The 14,682-nt window shown below is 34.6% G+C and overlaps 1 protein-coding gene across 2 annotated transcripts in view; it reads left to right on the forward strand.

Annotated features, from left to right (window-relative positions):
* Window positions 1-14,682, forward strand: part of LOC145690813 (carcinine transporter-like) — a 76,490-nt gene that overhangs the window by 12,891 nt on the left and 48,917 nt on the right. The window contains exon 1 of one of the 2 annotated variants that reach the window (XM_081766113.1): window positions 216-328. The exons of the other annotated variant lie outside the window; for it this stretch is intronic. Within the exon in view, the coding sequence (XP_081622239.1) occupies window positions 320-328 (9 nt within the window). The 5' untranslated portion in view covers window positions 216-319. Of the gene's footprint in view, window positions 1-215; window positions 329-14,682 lie in introns of those variants that run through there. 2 annotated transcript variants of the gene reach the window in all.

The following is a 14,682-nucleotide window of genomic DNA, read 5'->3' on the forward strand; positions in this document are numbered from 1 at the left end:
AACGAAACAGAAATTAACAGTTAAAAAAATGTTAAATATACGATATTTGCAACGACCCATACATCGCACCATTTATAGTCCTTTGTTCTCTGTTAGGAACTTCTAAATATTATGCTTTCGTGCGTGAGTTGCTTGCTGGTTACAAATGAACACTGGTTTCCAGTATTTAATGACTGAATTTTTACTTCTTTCTGCTTCATTTCTCGAACGAAGAAGAAAGGTAGACTGAAATTTTGCTGCTTCGTGAAACTCGTGTGAACTGTGATTTTATAAAGTTCTGTGGAATGGTTGTTACGGCTTATAGAACTGGCGATTCAAGATGTGTCTTGTGAGTATGACAATAGAAAACTTAAGCTTTAAGAAACTATTTACAGTCACATAATAATTAAAGTAAGATTCATAAAGTACATCAAAATGTTATGGTTGATTTCAGGGATGTACCCAAGGAAAGGGTTTCCGAATTTTAACCTCTTGAATAAGATATCACGAAAAACTAAACATTTATCCAGTGGCGGATCTAGCCCAAAGCTGGGGGGGACCTAGCCATCCCTAGTGATGGGCAGTGGGAATATTCCCCGTGGGAAGAAATTTAAAAAATGAGGATATTCCCGGGTTTTTCCCTGGCCTATAAATTCCCGGGAAGGAATTTATTTTCATTTGTTTACTTTATCTTCCAAATTACAATAACCATATGACAAATTACTTTATTTTAATATATTAGGGTTTACTTCTAGGTTTTAAAGAATGTGGAGGTTAAAAGTTTTAAAATTCTTTGACTGTACGTTATATAACTAATAATATGATTTTTAAAGTTCCATTTCCATTTGCACTAAAAAGTAAGATACTTGCAATAATAATACTAATATTGGCGGGCCAAAACCAGCAAAAAGTAGGATGATTTACGGAACAAATGAGTTTTTAGTGATGTTCAAGTAGTCAAGGAACTATCGAGCACAATTTTCTTTAGGGCAGTAGGTGATTTGGACAAACCGTAAAGATAAATGGAAGTGATTTATGTGGAAAAAAGAAAGTGAATTGTTGGTAAGGAAGATAGAAAACAATGTGCCATGCGGGGCTCTAACCCGCTTTCACTCGCTAACGCTCACTCTGCAGTGCTATCTGAATTTAATGTTGGTAACGTAATTTAACGTATGAAACCATAAAACAACCACATCGGAATAAAATATCGCAAAAAAAGTAGGTGAAAAAGCTTTCCCCCAATGCTAAACAATAGCCAAAATTAGCAAAGTATTAATTTACAAATGATGAAAAGGAATCATTTAGTAAAGTAATGTAGAATTATGTAGAAATAGAGATGAAGTACTATTTAATAAACCCTGAACAACCGTTAGTAATAGACGTCGGTCTCTCACCTCTCTCTGACTCGAATTTCTGAAGAGGTACTCGGACTTCTCTTACATGTGAATTAATGCATGAAATTTCGAGAAATAGGTAGGAAGAAAGGTCATGTATGGTAATGTTACGTGCTAAATTATAAACATAAATCAGTATCTTGCAAATTTTGTGAACATAAATGCGTTTGCGCAAATGTTGATAAATTAGTGAGACATGTATCTTACGGCAGTAACCCAATCTAATTTATTTAAAAATTTAACATCTTTATAATATCAGTAGTAGAATCAAGTATAGAAAATCCCCTTACTTATAAATTTAAACTGTTTAGAGGCGTAAAAATATGTGGACTTACTATACCATATTATCCACGTATTTACTTTCATAGAGCATATTGTAAGTAAATATACATTTATGCGTATTATCTAAACATAAAAAAATATTAATAAAGCAACATAGTACCGTTCAGAATTTACATGTAAAGAATCCCCTGGAGACAAGTGTAATAATATATTGTGACAGAAAACGAATTTAACTTCGAAATCTTAATATAGAATGCGCTTTTCTTTGTGATTGTACATAAATTCCCGGAAAAATTCCCATTTTGGGAATCTTCCCGGGAATATTCCCTGGGAATATTCCCAAAAAAATATCTTCCCGGGAATTTACCCATCACTAGCCATCCCCCAGTTTTTTGGATGACAAAATAATTTAAGCTATTATTTATTTATTTTTGCAAGTGTATAGTAAAGTCATCGTATACCTAATCATAGTCTGGGGTCTGGCTAGCCTCCCCCAGTTTTTATCTTCTAGATCCGATACTGCATTTATCGTGTTAAGATTTGAATCACCTGTATCCTGAAACGATATGAGTTTTGGTGCTTGAGACCCTTGTTTAACGAAATCTTTACGCCACTAGTTGCTCTCACAACATCAGAGCCGTAAGCTAGAGATTTCGGCGCCCGGAGCAAAGTAGAATTCGGCGCCCCCTACACTCACCTTACCAAACTTTTTCTTGTTTGTTTTTTTACATATAAGAAAAGCAACTTTTATTGTTATGCTACGCTGAATTTTTATCAAGCTTCTTCGAGAGACCACTGCAACAGCCAAAAGCGGTCGTTATGTTTTTGTTTTTTTATATTTTTTTACAAATAAGAGCTGTTTTCAAGAAGCATATTTTGGACTTTTTGTTAACCTTCACAAAACTACCTTTGGTGTACACAAATCCACTTGAAGAACAGTTATGAAAATTTAGAGTACAATTGTTTACAATGTTTCATAGTATTGAAATGAAATAAGAAACTATGAGCTTTTAAAATGTTCGAAATGGACGACAGTATTATTTTCCAGTAATAATTGTAAATTTCTGTAATTTTATTCTGTCTGTGACCACATAAATAGCATTTTAATTTCGATACTTTTACGGTAAAATATTTTGTGAAAAGTAACAGAAATTTAGGAGGAGCCTTCTTTGTGAATTTCTCAAAGTTTTCATTTTCGCCGTCCTGATTAATACAATTAGCTAGAAAAGCGTGATTAACTAAGCAAACTCATCACCATCAAAACGCTGAACACGTATTTCAGACTTCGACTATTTTTGATTTTGGAAACGCTCCTTCGTAGACTATAAGTTATTACTCGGCATCTTATGTATCACATCGTCATTAACAAATCATATATAATAACTTTTTAAAGTAATAGGTAAAAACTTGTTTTGACTCTTATTGAAAGATTTGGATTGCAAAGCGGAGCGAGCAAGAACATTTGTAACAAATCTATTTCTTTGCAAACTGACAACATTGATTTAATAGGGCGGCAATACTATTACAGGGTGCTGCGTCGTTTACTGATTTCCAAATCTTTTTTTCTTTCTTCTTGCTCGTTCGGCGCCCTCTTGCTATCAGCGCCCGGGGTAACAGACCCGCTCGACCCTCCCTTCGTAGCTACGGCTCTGAAAAGCATTGACGCACACCACAACACCACAAATTTGAACATAAAGAGTGCTAGTGCTTTAACATTTTCACATTTCTCTTCTGTTGATTAGTCGTTGCTATTACCCAACGACTGAATTTACTACTTTTCAGAGCTTAAAAAGCTATAAACACAGAGTGACGTAATTTATATCCAATTTTATAGAGAGTGTTTCGAAATGAATATCGGGGTTTTAAGATTTTGTTTTATTTATGACATTTAACGTATATTTCAATTATATGTCATAGAATATGTATTTACTCCTTTCTTTTTACCTTTTTTAAAAACTTAATATCTCTATTAATTTCCAGTGTACAATTCTATTTCTAATATTTTATTTTAGTTATAGAGCTAACTATATGGGGGTAGGACACGCCGCGTGTCTTCACTGTTCTGCGTTTCCCGTTTTGCCTAATGTTTCTTATTATCCCAGGAAACGTCAATCAAAAATTGGTACTTAATGGTTTACTATCGTAAGGCATAACGGGAATACCCGATTAGCCTTACAATAGTTTTCATATGTTCGAAGACCTGCTTGAACAAATACAGGGTGTTTCAAAACAACCCAACACCGTTTGGGAGGTGATTCCTGGCACCAAGATAAAATAAAAAGTATAGACCAACCTGGGTGCACAAATACTTCCTTTCGGAGCTATAGGCTGCCGAAATCATGAAAAAATGATCTTCAAGGGTCCACAGCTCCAAAACTATGGGACCTACCGTAGTCGAGCCAAGACTTCACTTAGGAACTAGTATGTGCCTCATCTAAATATCCATGTCTAGGAATCCTGCGGTAATTCCGCAACAATAGTTGATGAGTACTTCAAATTATATGCCCGTAGCCAAACTCCCTATATAAAAATTGTCATGTGAGTACCTTAGGATTCTGAAACATGAAATTTTGGATAGGATAACTTAAAAAACAGAGCCACAAGGAACTTACAATACCGATATATATATAGGAGAAGCCGCGAAGAGGAATTGTTTCATAATTTCATTGCATTGGTAGAGGTCATAAGGCGAAACGGGAAAAGGCGAACAGTGCAGGAATCGACATACCGCAAGGTTGACATGAAATTTATTCTTTAGACGTCGAATTCATAAAAAAAAGTCACTTCTTGCTTTCGCTTGTTGTTTCAACTCCATGTATTTAAGAAGTTCATGAACATCGATACCGAAAATTGTCTATTTAGGATTAAATAGAGAATTAAGGGAAGAGAATCAATCTATTCATGGATCGCTGAATTTATTTCAAGAAACTACTTTATTCTATTACTGTTTTTGCTACGATATCTGCTGATAACTAAGTTATAAAAATATCATAGGTATTCTACGGTCACTTGCAGTTTACTTGTAACAAACTGAGTATCTTTCGTCCTCTGCAACCCATTTAATCTCTTGCTGTTCACTTAGCTGTCATCACATTTTTTTTTGTTTTAAAATAACCACTTACTTCTCTTAAAAAAAACATAGGGGTCTATTCTCGAAAGCGCATATAGAAAATTGTAATATTTCCGTTAGTAGATTTGCAATCTCGCAGTGCTTTTAGCGCCGATGCTATCTGAATCGTTGACCTACAGTTTGCTGGGATCCGAACCAATTGTGAGCTCCCATCAGGAATTGAATCTGGGGGTCCCGCGCATACGTTAATCATATATATATATATATATTAGTGGCAGATCCAGGATATGATTAAGGCAGGGTCTAAACCATAGTTTGCCATTTTATCCAGTGCATACCTGAGCGTCAAGGAGGCCTTTAGCCCCTTAGCCCCCCTTGGATCCGCGCCTATATATATATATATATAAGAAAATAAAGAAGAAAATAAGAAAATAAAAAGAAACTAATGCCCTGGTTGGGAAGGGCATTAGTTTCTTTTTTCTTATTTTCTTTCTTTATGTAATCCACTACATCAGGAACACAGACACTGACAGCTCGAGAACACTTAAAAGTCTCACCATATGTTCTACTGACAAACTCGAACTCTCAACGCTGTATTCGTTCCCGACGACAATATGACCATTGTAATTTACAACACAAGAACTACATACTTTTTAGGGGGTGGTGGTGAGGTAGTTTCGGAAATATAGTCCAGAGCTCCCATAGTATGCTAAATCGGCCCTGGATACCATATAAGCACGAGAGAACTTCTTTTTTAATATTTCGGCTTATCTCCAATAAACATCTCATTTGACAAATTGATTCGCATTTATTCGAAGTCATCCGATTTATGAATATCAATACACACAGTGATGATTTCAGTGGATGAGTTATGGTGAAGCTCCCACTCCCCATGGACCTACATATTTCCCTCCGGGGCATTTCTTCGATCCTAACCAGTTTTGCAATTCTAGTTTTACCGTCTTCTGTTTATTCAAATTCGCCCACAGAGGAATTTTTCAGAAATCATCTTTGAATCGTGTCTTCCTGTTTCGCCGAATGCCTTTGGCTACTAAATTATGGCACACCTGGGCAGACGGCAATGTTAGGCGAATCAGGAATTCCTGTTTGACCGAATTCTGTTTGACCGAAAATTAGTTAAAGAGAATTTATATTCAGAAGGAGATATTTTCCCAGCAAAGCCTAAATTTTTTGTAGCTTAATTTGTACGGTGTTGCCAATTTTCTTGAATGGTTAGGTTGATTGAGGGAACAAAACACTCCATTTAGTGTTAAGCGTAGAAAATATTTAATTTTCTACAAAATTTTAAAGTAAAGGTAAGAACTTTTGATCAATTGTTATGCCTTATTAACCCTATTTAAGACGGCCAGAAAAGAGAGGGGACCAATAATGACTTTATTATTCGATATAATTTTGGAACTTTCTTGACAACATAAAAAGCATTGTGTGGTTAAAAATATTCTTATGATTGTCGGGCACGAGAATTTATTGAGCTTTCAAGGTTCTGTAAGGGTACAAAATTAATCTCAGGAGAATGAAATGTATACTTTTTAAAATCTATAATATTAATCCTCATTGTAGTGGACTAGCCAGAAAAATATAGATAATTATTATTGATAATTTTTAAACTTAATCTTGATTTAACTAACAATTGAATAAAATAAACGAATCTTTCTCCCAGCACCAAGTACAGTAAATAAAAGGGTGAACCCGAAAAAAAAAATGGTACAGAAATGTACAGAAAAGTTGCATCTTCAGTTCATTTCTTAGAGAATACATAAGAAAAATCATATGTAAAAAAGTAAAATAAAATAAAAAAAATGCCATGCATATATTGCAGCTCTTTCTTAAATATGGTATGCATTTTATATCAGGAGTATTTCTTTACAACGCTACTTTATGCAGAAACCCTCATATCAGAAATTTAGTGAAAAATTCTATATAATATTTCTGTTCGTCATCCTCTAGAAAATATGTTTGTTGTCCAGCAAGATCGTGTGATAAATTGCGGAAGTTGGAACTTTTCAAAAATTCGTAATTTTTGTAATGATTAACCTATTTCGCAATCTTTGTCTATATATAGATGAAAGTGATTATGTAAGTTAATCAATAGAACCACCCGACTGATTTCGATCAAATTTTCAACATAAATAACTTTCGGGCCTGTGATGGTTTTTATCATTTCATTTCGAAGACGTAACTTGGGGATATATAAATATGATCGAAAATGATCGATATTAGTGCCGAATCCACAGTTTTCGGGGTCGCTGAGATGAATAGTGACACTTTCGATGTTGTTGAAATCCAAATTCAGCCCCGCAATTTGTAGGAGATGGAGAAGGAGGTATACAAACAATATTACCAATATTAGTGTCGAATACATAGTTGTCGGGGTCGCTGAGATGAACAGTGACACTTCCAATGCCGTTTAAATTCAAATTCATCCTCCATTACTACTCCTAAGGACGGATGGTGATATTTTTTTTTTTTTTTTTTTTATGCCTCCACTTCCCCCTGCCTTGGCCGATTACTTTCGGACTTATTTATGGCAGACGCAACTGCCTCTTGCCTTTATTCTCTCTCTTATACTTGATGTTTCTTTATTATCTCCCTGTCTTTTCGGCTGTCAAACCTCAGCAGATTGAGGTGAGGCACACTTCTTTTCAGCATGGCACCTAATATTTAAAAACCATGCCCTTATATTCTCTCTCTTTTTTTGTTTGTTTATTTTATTTTGCTTTATTTAACCTTTTACATGCAGAAAATAACCTGAAAGAAGAAAGAAAATAATTGATTAATACATAATATAAATGATTGGGAAGCAGCGCATTAACCACCCTGAAAAGTAAAAATTTAAAAAGAAAAAGATAAACAAAACACAGTGTAAAAAAACATCTTCTCATTTGGTGTTAACTGTCTTGTAGTTTCTTCTTTCTTCTATGATTCTCTAAGCTTTTATCACACTGTTTCTCATATGTGTTTATTACACTAACACGCACAACACTGACACACACACAATGTTATTAGGGGTTATAGAAATAAAAACGACATAAATAAATAAATAAATAAAAAGAAACGTAAGTTTGTACTATAGTTCTGGATGTTTGCCAGAACTTTAAGATTGTTTCTATTAGAATTTGATTTGTTTTTTATTTAATTGTATCTTTTCAAAGTGCTATTTGTTCAATTACCTTCTTCGTTGGGTTCGTTCATTCCATAGGTTTCTCACTATATGCTCTGTTATTTTTTGAAAGTTATCGAATTTTGTTTTATCCTGCCGTAAGCTAGTCCAATCTTCATCACTAAGTTCATCTCTGAGATTCCTTATTTCTTCACTAGTTACGTAATTTTCACAATTCCATATTACGTGTTCAGGTGTTTGGATTTCTCCACATGTACACATTTCGTCATTTTCAATATTTAATCTTTTCAAATGTGTTTTGAAGGGTCCATGTCCCGACAGCGCTTCCATAGTTTCCTTCTTTATTTCACCAATTTCTTTCCTTACTTTGATAGTTGGTATGTATTCTTTGAGCTTTTCTCCTTTTGTTGTTGTGTACCATTCCTCCTGCCATTTTCTTTCTATCAACATATTTAGTTCATCTTCGTTGTTCGGATTTGTACCTAGAATCTCTATTATTTTTATAGTTTCATTATTTGTCTTCCATCGTTTTACAGCTTCTCTTAGTATTTGGTAGTGGATTGGTTCTTCTAGTGCAAGCACCTGTAAAGATTCTATCGGTAGTGTTTTGATTATTCCTATTGTTCTAATTAAAACTCCTCTCTGAACTCTGTTTATTTGTTCCCTTAATTTTTTATTTGCAAATATTCTGTGAGCCCAGATGCTGGCACAGTATTTTACTGTTGGCATTATTACAGCATTGTTGTACGTTTGTAGGGTCTTTTTGGGTATCTTATAGTCTTTTCTTGCAATTGTGAGTATTTTATGTGCAACTTTCTTTCCTTTGTCAGTTACGTTTTCGACATGTTTAGCATAGTTCAGTTTATCGTCAATCCATACTCCCAAATACTTGAATTCTTTCACTCGTTCAATTTTTTGGTTGTTAATCTTTAATATTGGATCTCTTTGTATAGATTGCCCGAATATCGTATATTTAGTTTTATTTCCTGATAGTTTCAGTTTATTTATTTCGCACCATTTTTGAAGCGTGTGTAAGACTTGGTTCCCTTTCCTCTCAATTTCGTCTCTTGATCGTGCTGATACGACTATTGCAATATCGTCTGCATAGCCGACTACTCCTTCCGTGTCTTCCGTAATTTCCAGTGTTTTTAGGCATGGTTCGATAACGATGTCCCACATCGTTGGACCGCATATGGATCCCTGTGGACATCCCTTTGTTGTATATGTGGTAATGTTATTATTTGGTGCCTTATAAGTGACCTGTCTTTCGTTGCAGTATTCTAACATTAGTTGGTATAGTGATTTAGGTACTTTCATTTTTTTAAATTGTTTGAAAAGTGATGGCCACCACAAATTGTCAAAAGCTCCACTGATATCAACATAGATTACTACCTGGTACTTGTCTATTTTTCCATTTTCTATTAATTCTAAAAGCCTCCTTATAGCTGTCTCCGTACTTTTCTTCTTCCTAAAGCCATGCTGTAGCTTATCTTTCTCTATGTTTCGATATTTGCTAAGTCTGTTAGTGATTACTCTTTCGAATATTTTTCCTATTATATTTAAGAGACAGATCGGTCTATACGCCTTAGGATCATTATTTCTTTTATCTTCGCTCTTTTTTATTATTACTAAGTTTGAGTGTTTCCATATTTTAGGAATTCTTTTCGTCTTGAGGCATAAATTGTAGAGTCTTGATAGATATGGTGACCATGTATCTGCATTTTCCAGGAAAATTTCTGATTTTATCATGTCTGGACCTGCTGCTTTCTTCTTTTTTAACATTTTTATGTAATTACTTATTTCTTGATTGGTTGTTTCTTCCATAATTTCATCGTTTATTGGTAAAATTTTCATTTCTTCCCTCATTTGTTTGTGCACCTCGTCATCGTCTTCTTTTTCGTCCTTGGGTAAAAGTTTTTCCATTAAAAATTTTATGGTGCTTTCCCATCCTTCAGTAAAACTTCCGTCATCTTTTCTTAAGGTTGAGAGAGTTGTTGGCTTCTTTATTTTCTGACTAATTATTTTATATGGTTCACCCCAAATGTCTAGGTTAGTATTTTCTTTAAGGTAATTTTTCCAACTATTTACTTTCATTTCTTTTATTTTGTTTTCATATATTTCTTTTTGTTCCCTGTATTTTCTTAGTCGTATTTGTTTCAATTCTATTTCCCACGTCTCTTGGTATAATTTCCTAGCTCTTCTCGTTTTTAGTTTTAAGTCTTTTAGTTCATTATTCCAAAAGGAGTTGTTTTTATTTGATTTTCCGTTTAATGTTCGTATTTTAGTTGAACTTTTAATTGCTTTAATTATTTCAGTTTCCAATGTTTCAGCTATTTCATCAACATCGCTATCGTCTTCAATTTGTGGCAATTTAATTGTCTCCCAAAATTTAGTCCAATTTATTCGTTTTGTGTTATATATTACAGTTTTATCGTTTTCATTTAGATTGTTAGAATTTGTTTTGCTGCTTATCTCGAATAGTATTGCGTTATGATCACTTAGGGTAGCCGCGTCTAGTACCCTCCAATTTGTTATTCTGTCGCTGAGTTGCAATGTTGTTAGTGTTATGTCTATGTTTGATTCACCCCCTTGTCTACTCCTGTACGTGGGCGGATGACCTTCCTCATTTATTACTACCAGATCATTTTCTGCTATCATTTCTTCTACTTTCTGTCCTCTTTCGTCTGTATATCTACTCTGCCAAATTGGAGATTTAGCATTCGCGTCGGCGCATATAAGTATGTCTTTGTGTTTGTAAGTGTCACAGAATTTTGTCATGGTATTTAAAAAAGGTTCTATATCTAGACAATACTGACAGTAACAGTTTAATATCATAATATCTCCATTTTGTGATTTAAGTTCTATACAATTTGTCCATGGGTCACTAAACTGGGTTAAATTTAGAATTTTGTAGTTTTTGTTTCTGTTTACTATCACTGCCATAGGTTTCTCTCCAATGTGGTTTGAGTTTGGCTTCCCTCCTCGTGTGTTTTGTTTTTCACCTGTGTTGTTTATAGGTTTCTCTCCTGCGTACACTATTTCTGTTTTTCCCATTACCGTTAGTTTTTTGTTTTTAGTATAGGGTTCTTGTATTAAAATTATGTCTATATCTTCCTTCTCAGCGAGTTCTTTTATCTCGTCCATTACTGTAATTGACCCACCTGCGTTTATCTGCATAATTTTTATTCTTTCATCCTTCCTCGGTTCATCCATGCTTGTGGTCAGGGGTTATATATTTTAACGTGGGTGTGTGGCCACTCCGCTCTGTGGTCAAATACAATACGTCCATACAGTTTGGCAAATTCCCTATACACTTTCTCTGGGTTTATAAGGTGCACTATGCATGTATTTCTATCTTCTAAATCAATGAAACCTTCCTCTATTGTTAAAACCTTTTCTATGCTACTTATTGGTGTTGATTCTTCCAACCAAATTTCGAATTTTGTTTCGGAGATCAGATTTCTTCTAGCTTCAGATCTTTCTTTATCCCTTAGTTTATTCGACTGGCTTTTCTTTTTCTTCTTTGTTTCTTTTTCCATATTCTTTTCCTGTTGATTATTGAAAAATCTTTCTTGACACTTATCCATTAAAATTCTATCCTAGAAATGGTCCGCTCGTAAAACATTTTATATGTAGCGCAGTCCTTCTCATTTTTTGCATCACACTTCTTTTTCCTTCTGCTACATGGTATGCATACCTTGCTCTTACTTTTATCTTCACAGGTAGCACGTTCGTGGCCTTTATTCCCGCAATGAGAGCATATCTTTTCTTTTTCCTTGCAGTGTTTGCTTACGTGTGAATAATCTAGGCATAAAGTACATTTTGGTATTGTGATGAAGTCCTTAACTCCATGAACTTCATACATAAGGTACACTCTACCTTCAGATATTAGTTTCCTTCTTATTGTGGCCGATGTCTCAATTACTAGATGGCATTTGTCTTTATTCTTCGGGCCGGTTCTAAATCTTGGCTTTATATCTTGCTTGGCTTGTTCTATTTCCTGTTCTTCGAAGTTTTGCTCAATTAATGTTTCAACTATATCTTCGTTCTCGAAATCAGCTGGAACATCGTATATTATTAGCAAAGGTTTTCTCTTGTTTGGCTTTTCTACTTTCACATTTTCATGTAATTTCCGGTTGTTCATTATTTTTTCCATATCTGGGATTGATGCTGTTTCAACAATCAGAGTGTTTTTCGTTTCCTTCAAAGATGTGATTTTAATTTTGTCTTTTGATGGATTCACTGATTTAACAAAATTTTCTCTGACTTGTTTAATGTTCTCATTATTTTTAGCCTTGAGAAACAATGTTGGTTTTTGTTTGTTTCTAGTATTTTCTATTATTTGTGTACGTTTTGTTATTTGTTTCTGTACAGTTTGATCTTTACTTGCGATAGTTGAGTACAGGGGTTTCTCTTCCGTTTTTGTTTCTTTTTGTTGTTTTGCTTTGTCTAATTCTGCTCTTAATTGTTTATTTTCTTCCTTCAGTTTCTTAACTTCTACTTTCAATTGACTGTTTACTTCTTCAGCTCTAGCCTGTTTGATAACCCATCCTAACAGATGCTTGTTTATGCTGCGAGTTATAGCTGAACTAGCTTTACTCCTTTTTACGACTTGCTCTACAAAGCTTAATGCCACCTCGTATTCTTTTATTAAATCTTCCTCCATCTTTTTATTTTGTTCATCGTCATCTCTACCATCTTCGTCATCGTTTTCGAGAATTGAACTGTTATTTCGGTCTTCTTCTATGTTTATAGCTGATCCTGCTGGGATACCTTGCTTCTTTTTCTTGTTATCCTTTGAATCCGGCGACTCTCTCAACCTTTTGTCACTTTGTGAAAATGTTTTTCCACTCTCTTCCCTCGTTTTCTCTTCTAAATTTACTCTGATCACATTTTGTGATCTCAAACTTGTAGTTTGCCTTTGTTCCTCATCCAATTTGTCAAGCATGTCTGTGTAATTACTACCCGAGTATCTTGGTTTTCGTTCCATTGCTCGATCCATCTTAGAGAACCTGGGGAGGGGGAATATCACCCCAGGAACGACCAAAATTATGTTTATGTAATGATTTCGATATTTCTCTATTTGTTCTATAGTTTAAAAAATTTCCCTTGGGAGTGTGCACACAATTATTTTATATTTGTTGCCCACTCGTCACAGCGTTAAAAGTTTATTAAATTTCACTGCCTCTTCAGAAGCTTGTGTGGTTTCGTTAAGACTATGTAGAGAAATGTATGTACTCACCATGTGTTTCAGCTAGTGGTGTTTCTTTCTTCTGTCAGTAAGCACTATAAGCACGTGTTTTAGCACTGTTACTAGAAAAAAAAAAACACTACTGTACTATTTTAGTATGCACTCTACTCACTATCACACAATTCTTCTTTTTTCACTCAAACGTATTTACTAAGAGAAGCACGTGTTTCTACTATTTGTTTACTACGGCTACAATGAGGTGTAATTTCTAGTACGCACTTTTACAACCGCGGGAAAAGGACTTTAGCCTTCCACACGGACACTCACACTTTCACAGTTCGTTCGCACTTTAACTTCGCCGTAAAGTTGCAACGTTGCGGTATTTACTTTTTTGTCCTCAGGATTCCACGTCTTCGTATTAGCACTCAAAATTGCACTATAATTCTGTAAAAACCACTAGATATTTTAGTTAAAATCTCCGTTATTTTTTAAAATTTCCAAATTCTGTTTTCACACAGTTGTTTGAAAGAATTTAACGCACACGCAGGTAAGCGGTATATCTCCTGCTCAACCTGCAAACCATTTTCCCGAATAGTTTCCGCGGAGCGACGCGACACACGTCTCTCACGCACTTCCGATACTACCAGAGTTAACGGTAGGTAATAGGTAAAAATCAGACGGATGGTGATAGGTAAAAATCATTGAAAATCACCGATATTAGTTTCAAATTAATCGTTTCTCGGGTCCCTAAGTTGATTGGTGATAATTTTGGTGCCCTGTATGTCCGAAATGAAAATATTCTCCCAGTGTGAAGAACGGATATTCTTCTAATTATTAACTAAATCAAACTTAGCAGGCTTTAAAATCATCATGATTCTGCAAAATCTTCTAAAATGGCAGCCATTTTAAAGAAATATATATTTTCTGCCGGCTTTGTGTCAAAAGATTTAATGGAAATTAACGGAAATATCTACAGTCAAGAGTGTCCACAAGGGGGGAACATGACACCTGTGGTTTCATTACATTTTTGGGCGGGTATTGTTATAATTTAAAATAGTTAAAATTGCCTCATTTCACGCAGAAAATGAACAACGTAAAACTAGTTACCAAGTCAATTACTACTTTATTATGTCAATAAGCGAAAATGGTTAACCTACAGCTAATCTAAAGATGCGGCTTGCTGCGTGCATTGCATGCTATGCATCAGCAAGAAATCAGACAGTATGATCTACAATTGGATACAAAGGATGGATAGGAAAAAATGCTTCTACAGGTATAGAGGTCTACGAAGTATCAAAACGACATTTCGAATGTCAAATTGCAACAATACAATGGTTAGCAGGAAATCGAATTGATTCAAGCCTTATAGTTCAGAATAATGAACTTGTAAATCATCATCGAGAAGTAATGAAGTTTATTCTTGACTGCTGCAAATACTTAAACGAGAAAATGTTGCAGATTTTTCGTCTGTATGATGTGAAAATTATTGAAACTATTTCGATTCTTTGCAAAACATAATCCAAACGCTCGAGTCTATTGTGAGAAGATGCATGAGTGTAGACGAAAAGATAGGAAGATGGGCTCCAACCTTCTAGGCTACCGAAACATTTTTGACTTCATAGAA

The sequence above is a fragment of the Thermobia domestica genome, chromosome 7, assembly GCF_964235325.1.
Source record: "Thermobia domestica chromosome 7, izTheDome1.hap1.1, whole genome shotgun sequence".
Lineage (NCBI taxonomy): Eukaryota > Metazoa > Arthropoda > Insecta > Zygentoma > Lepismatidae > Thermobia > Thermobia domestica.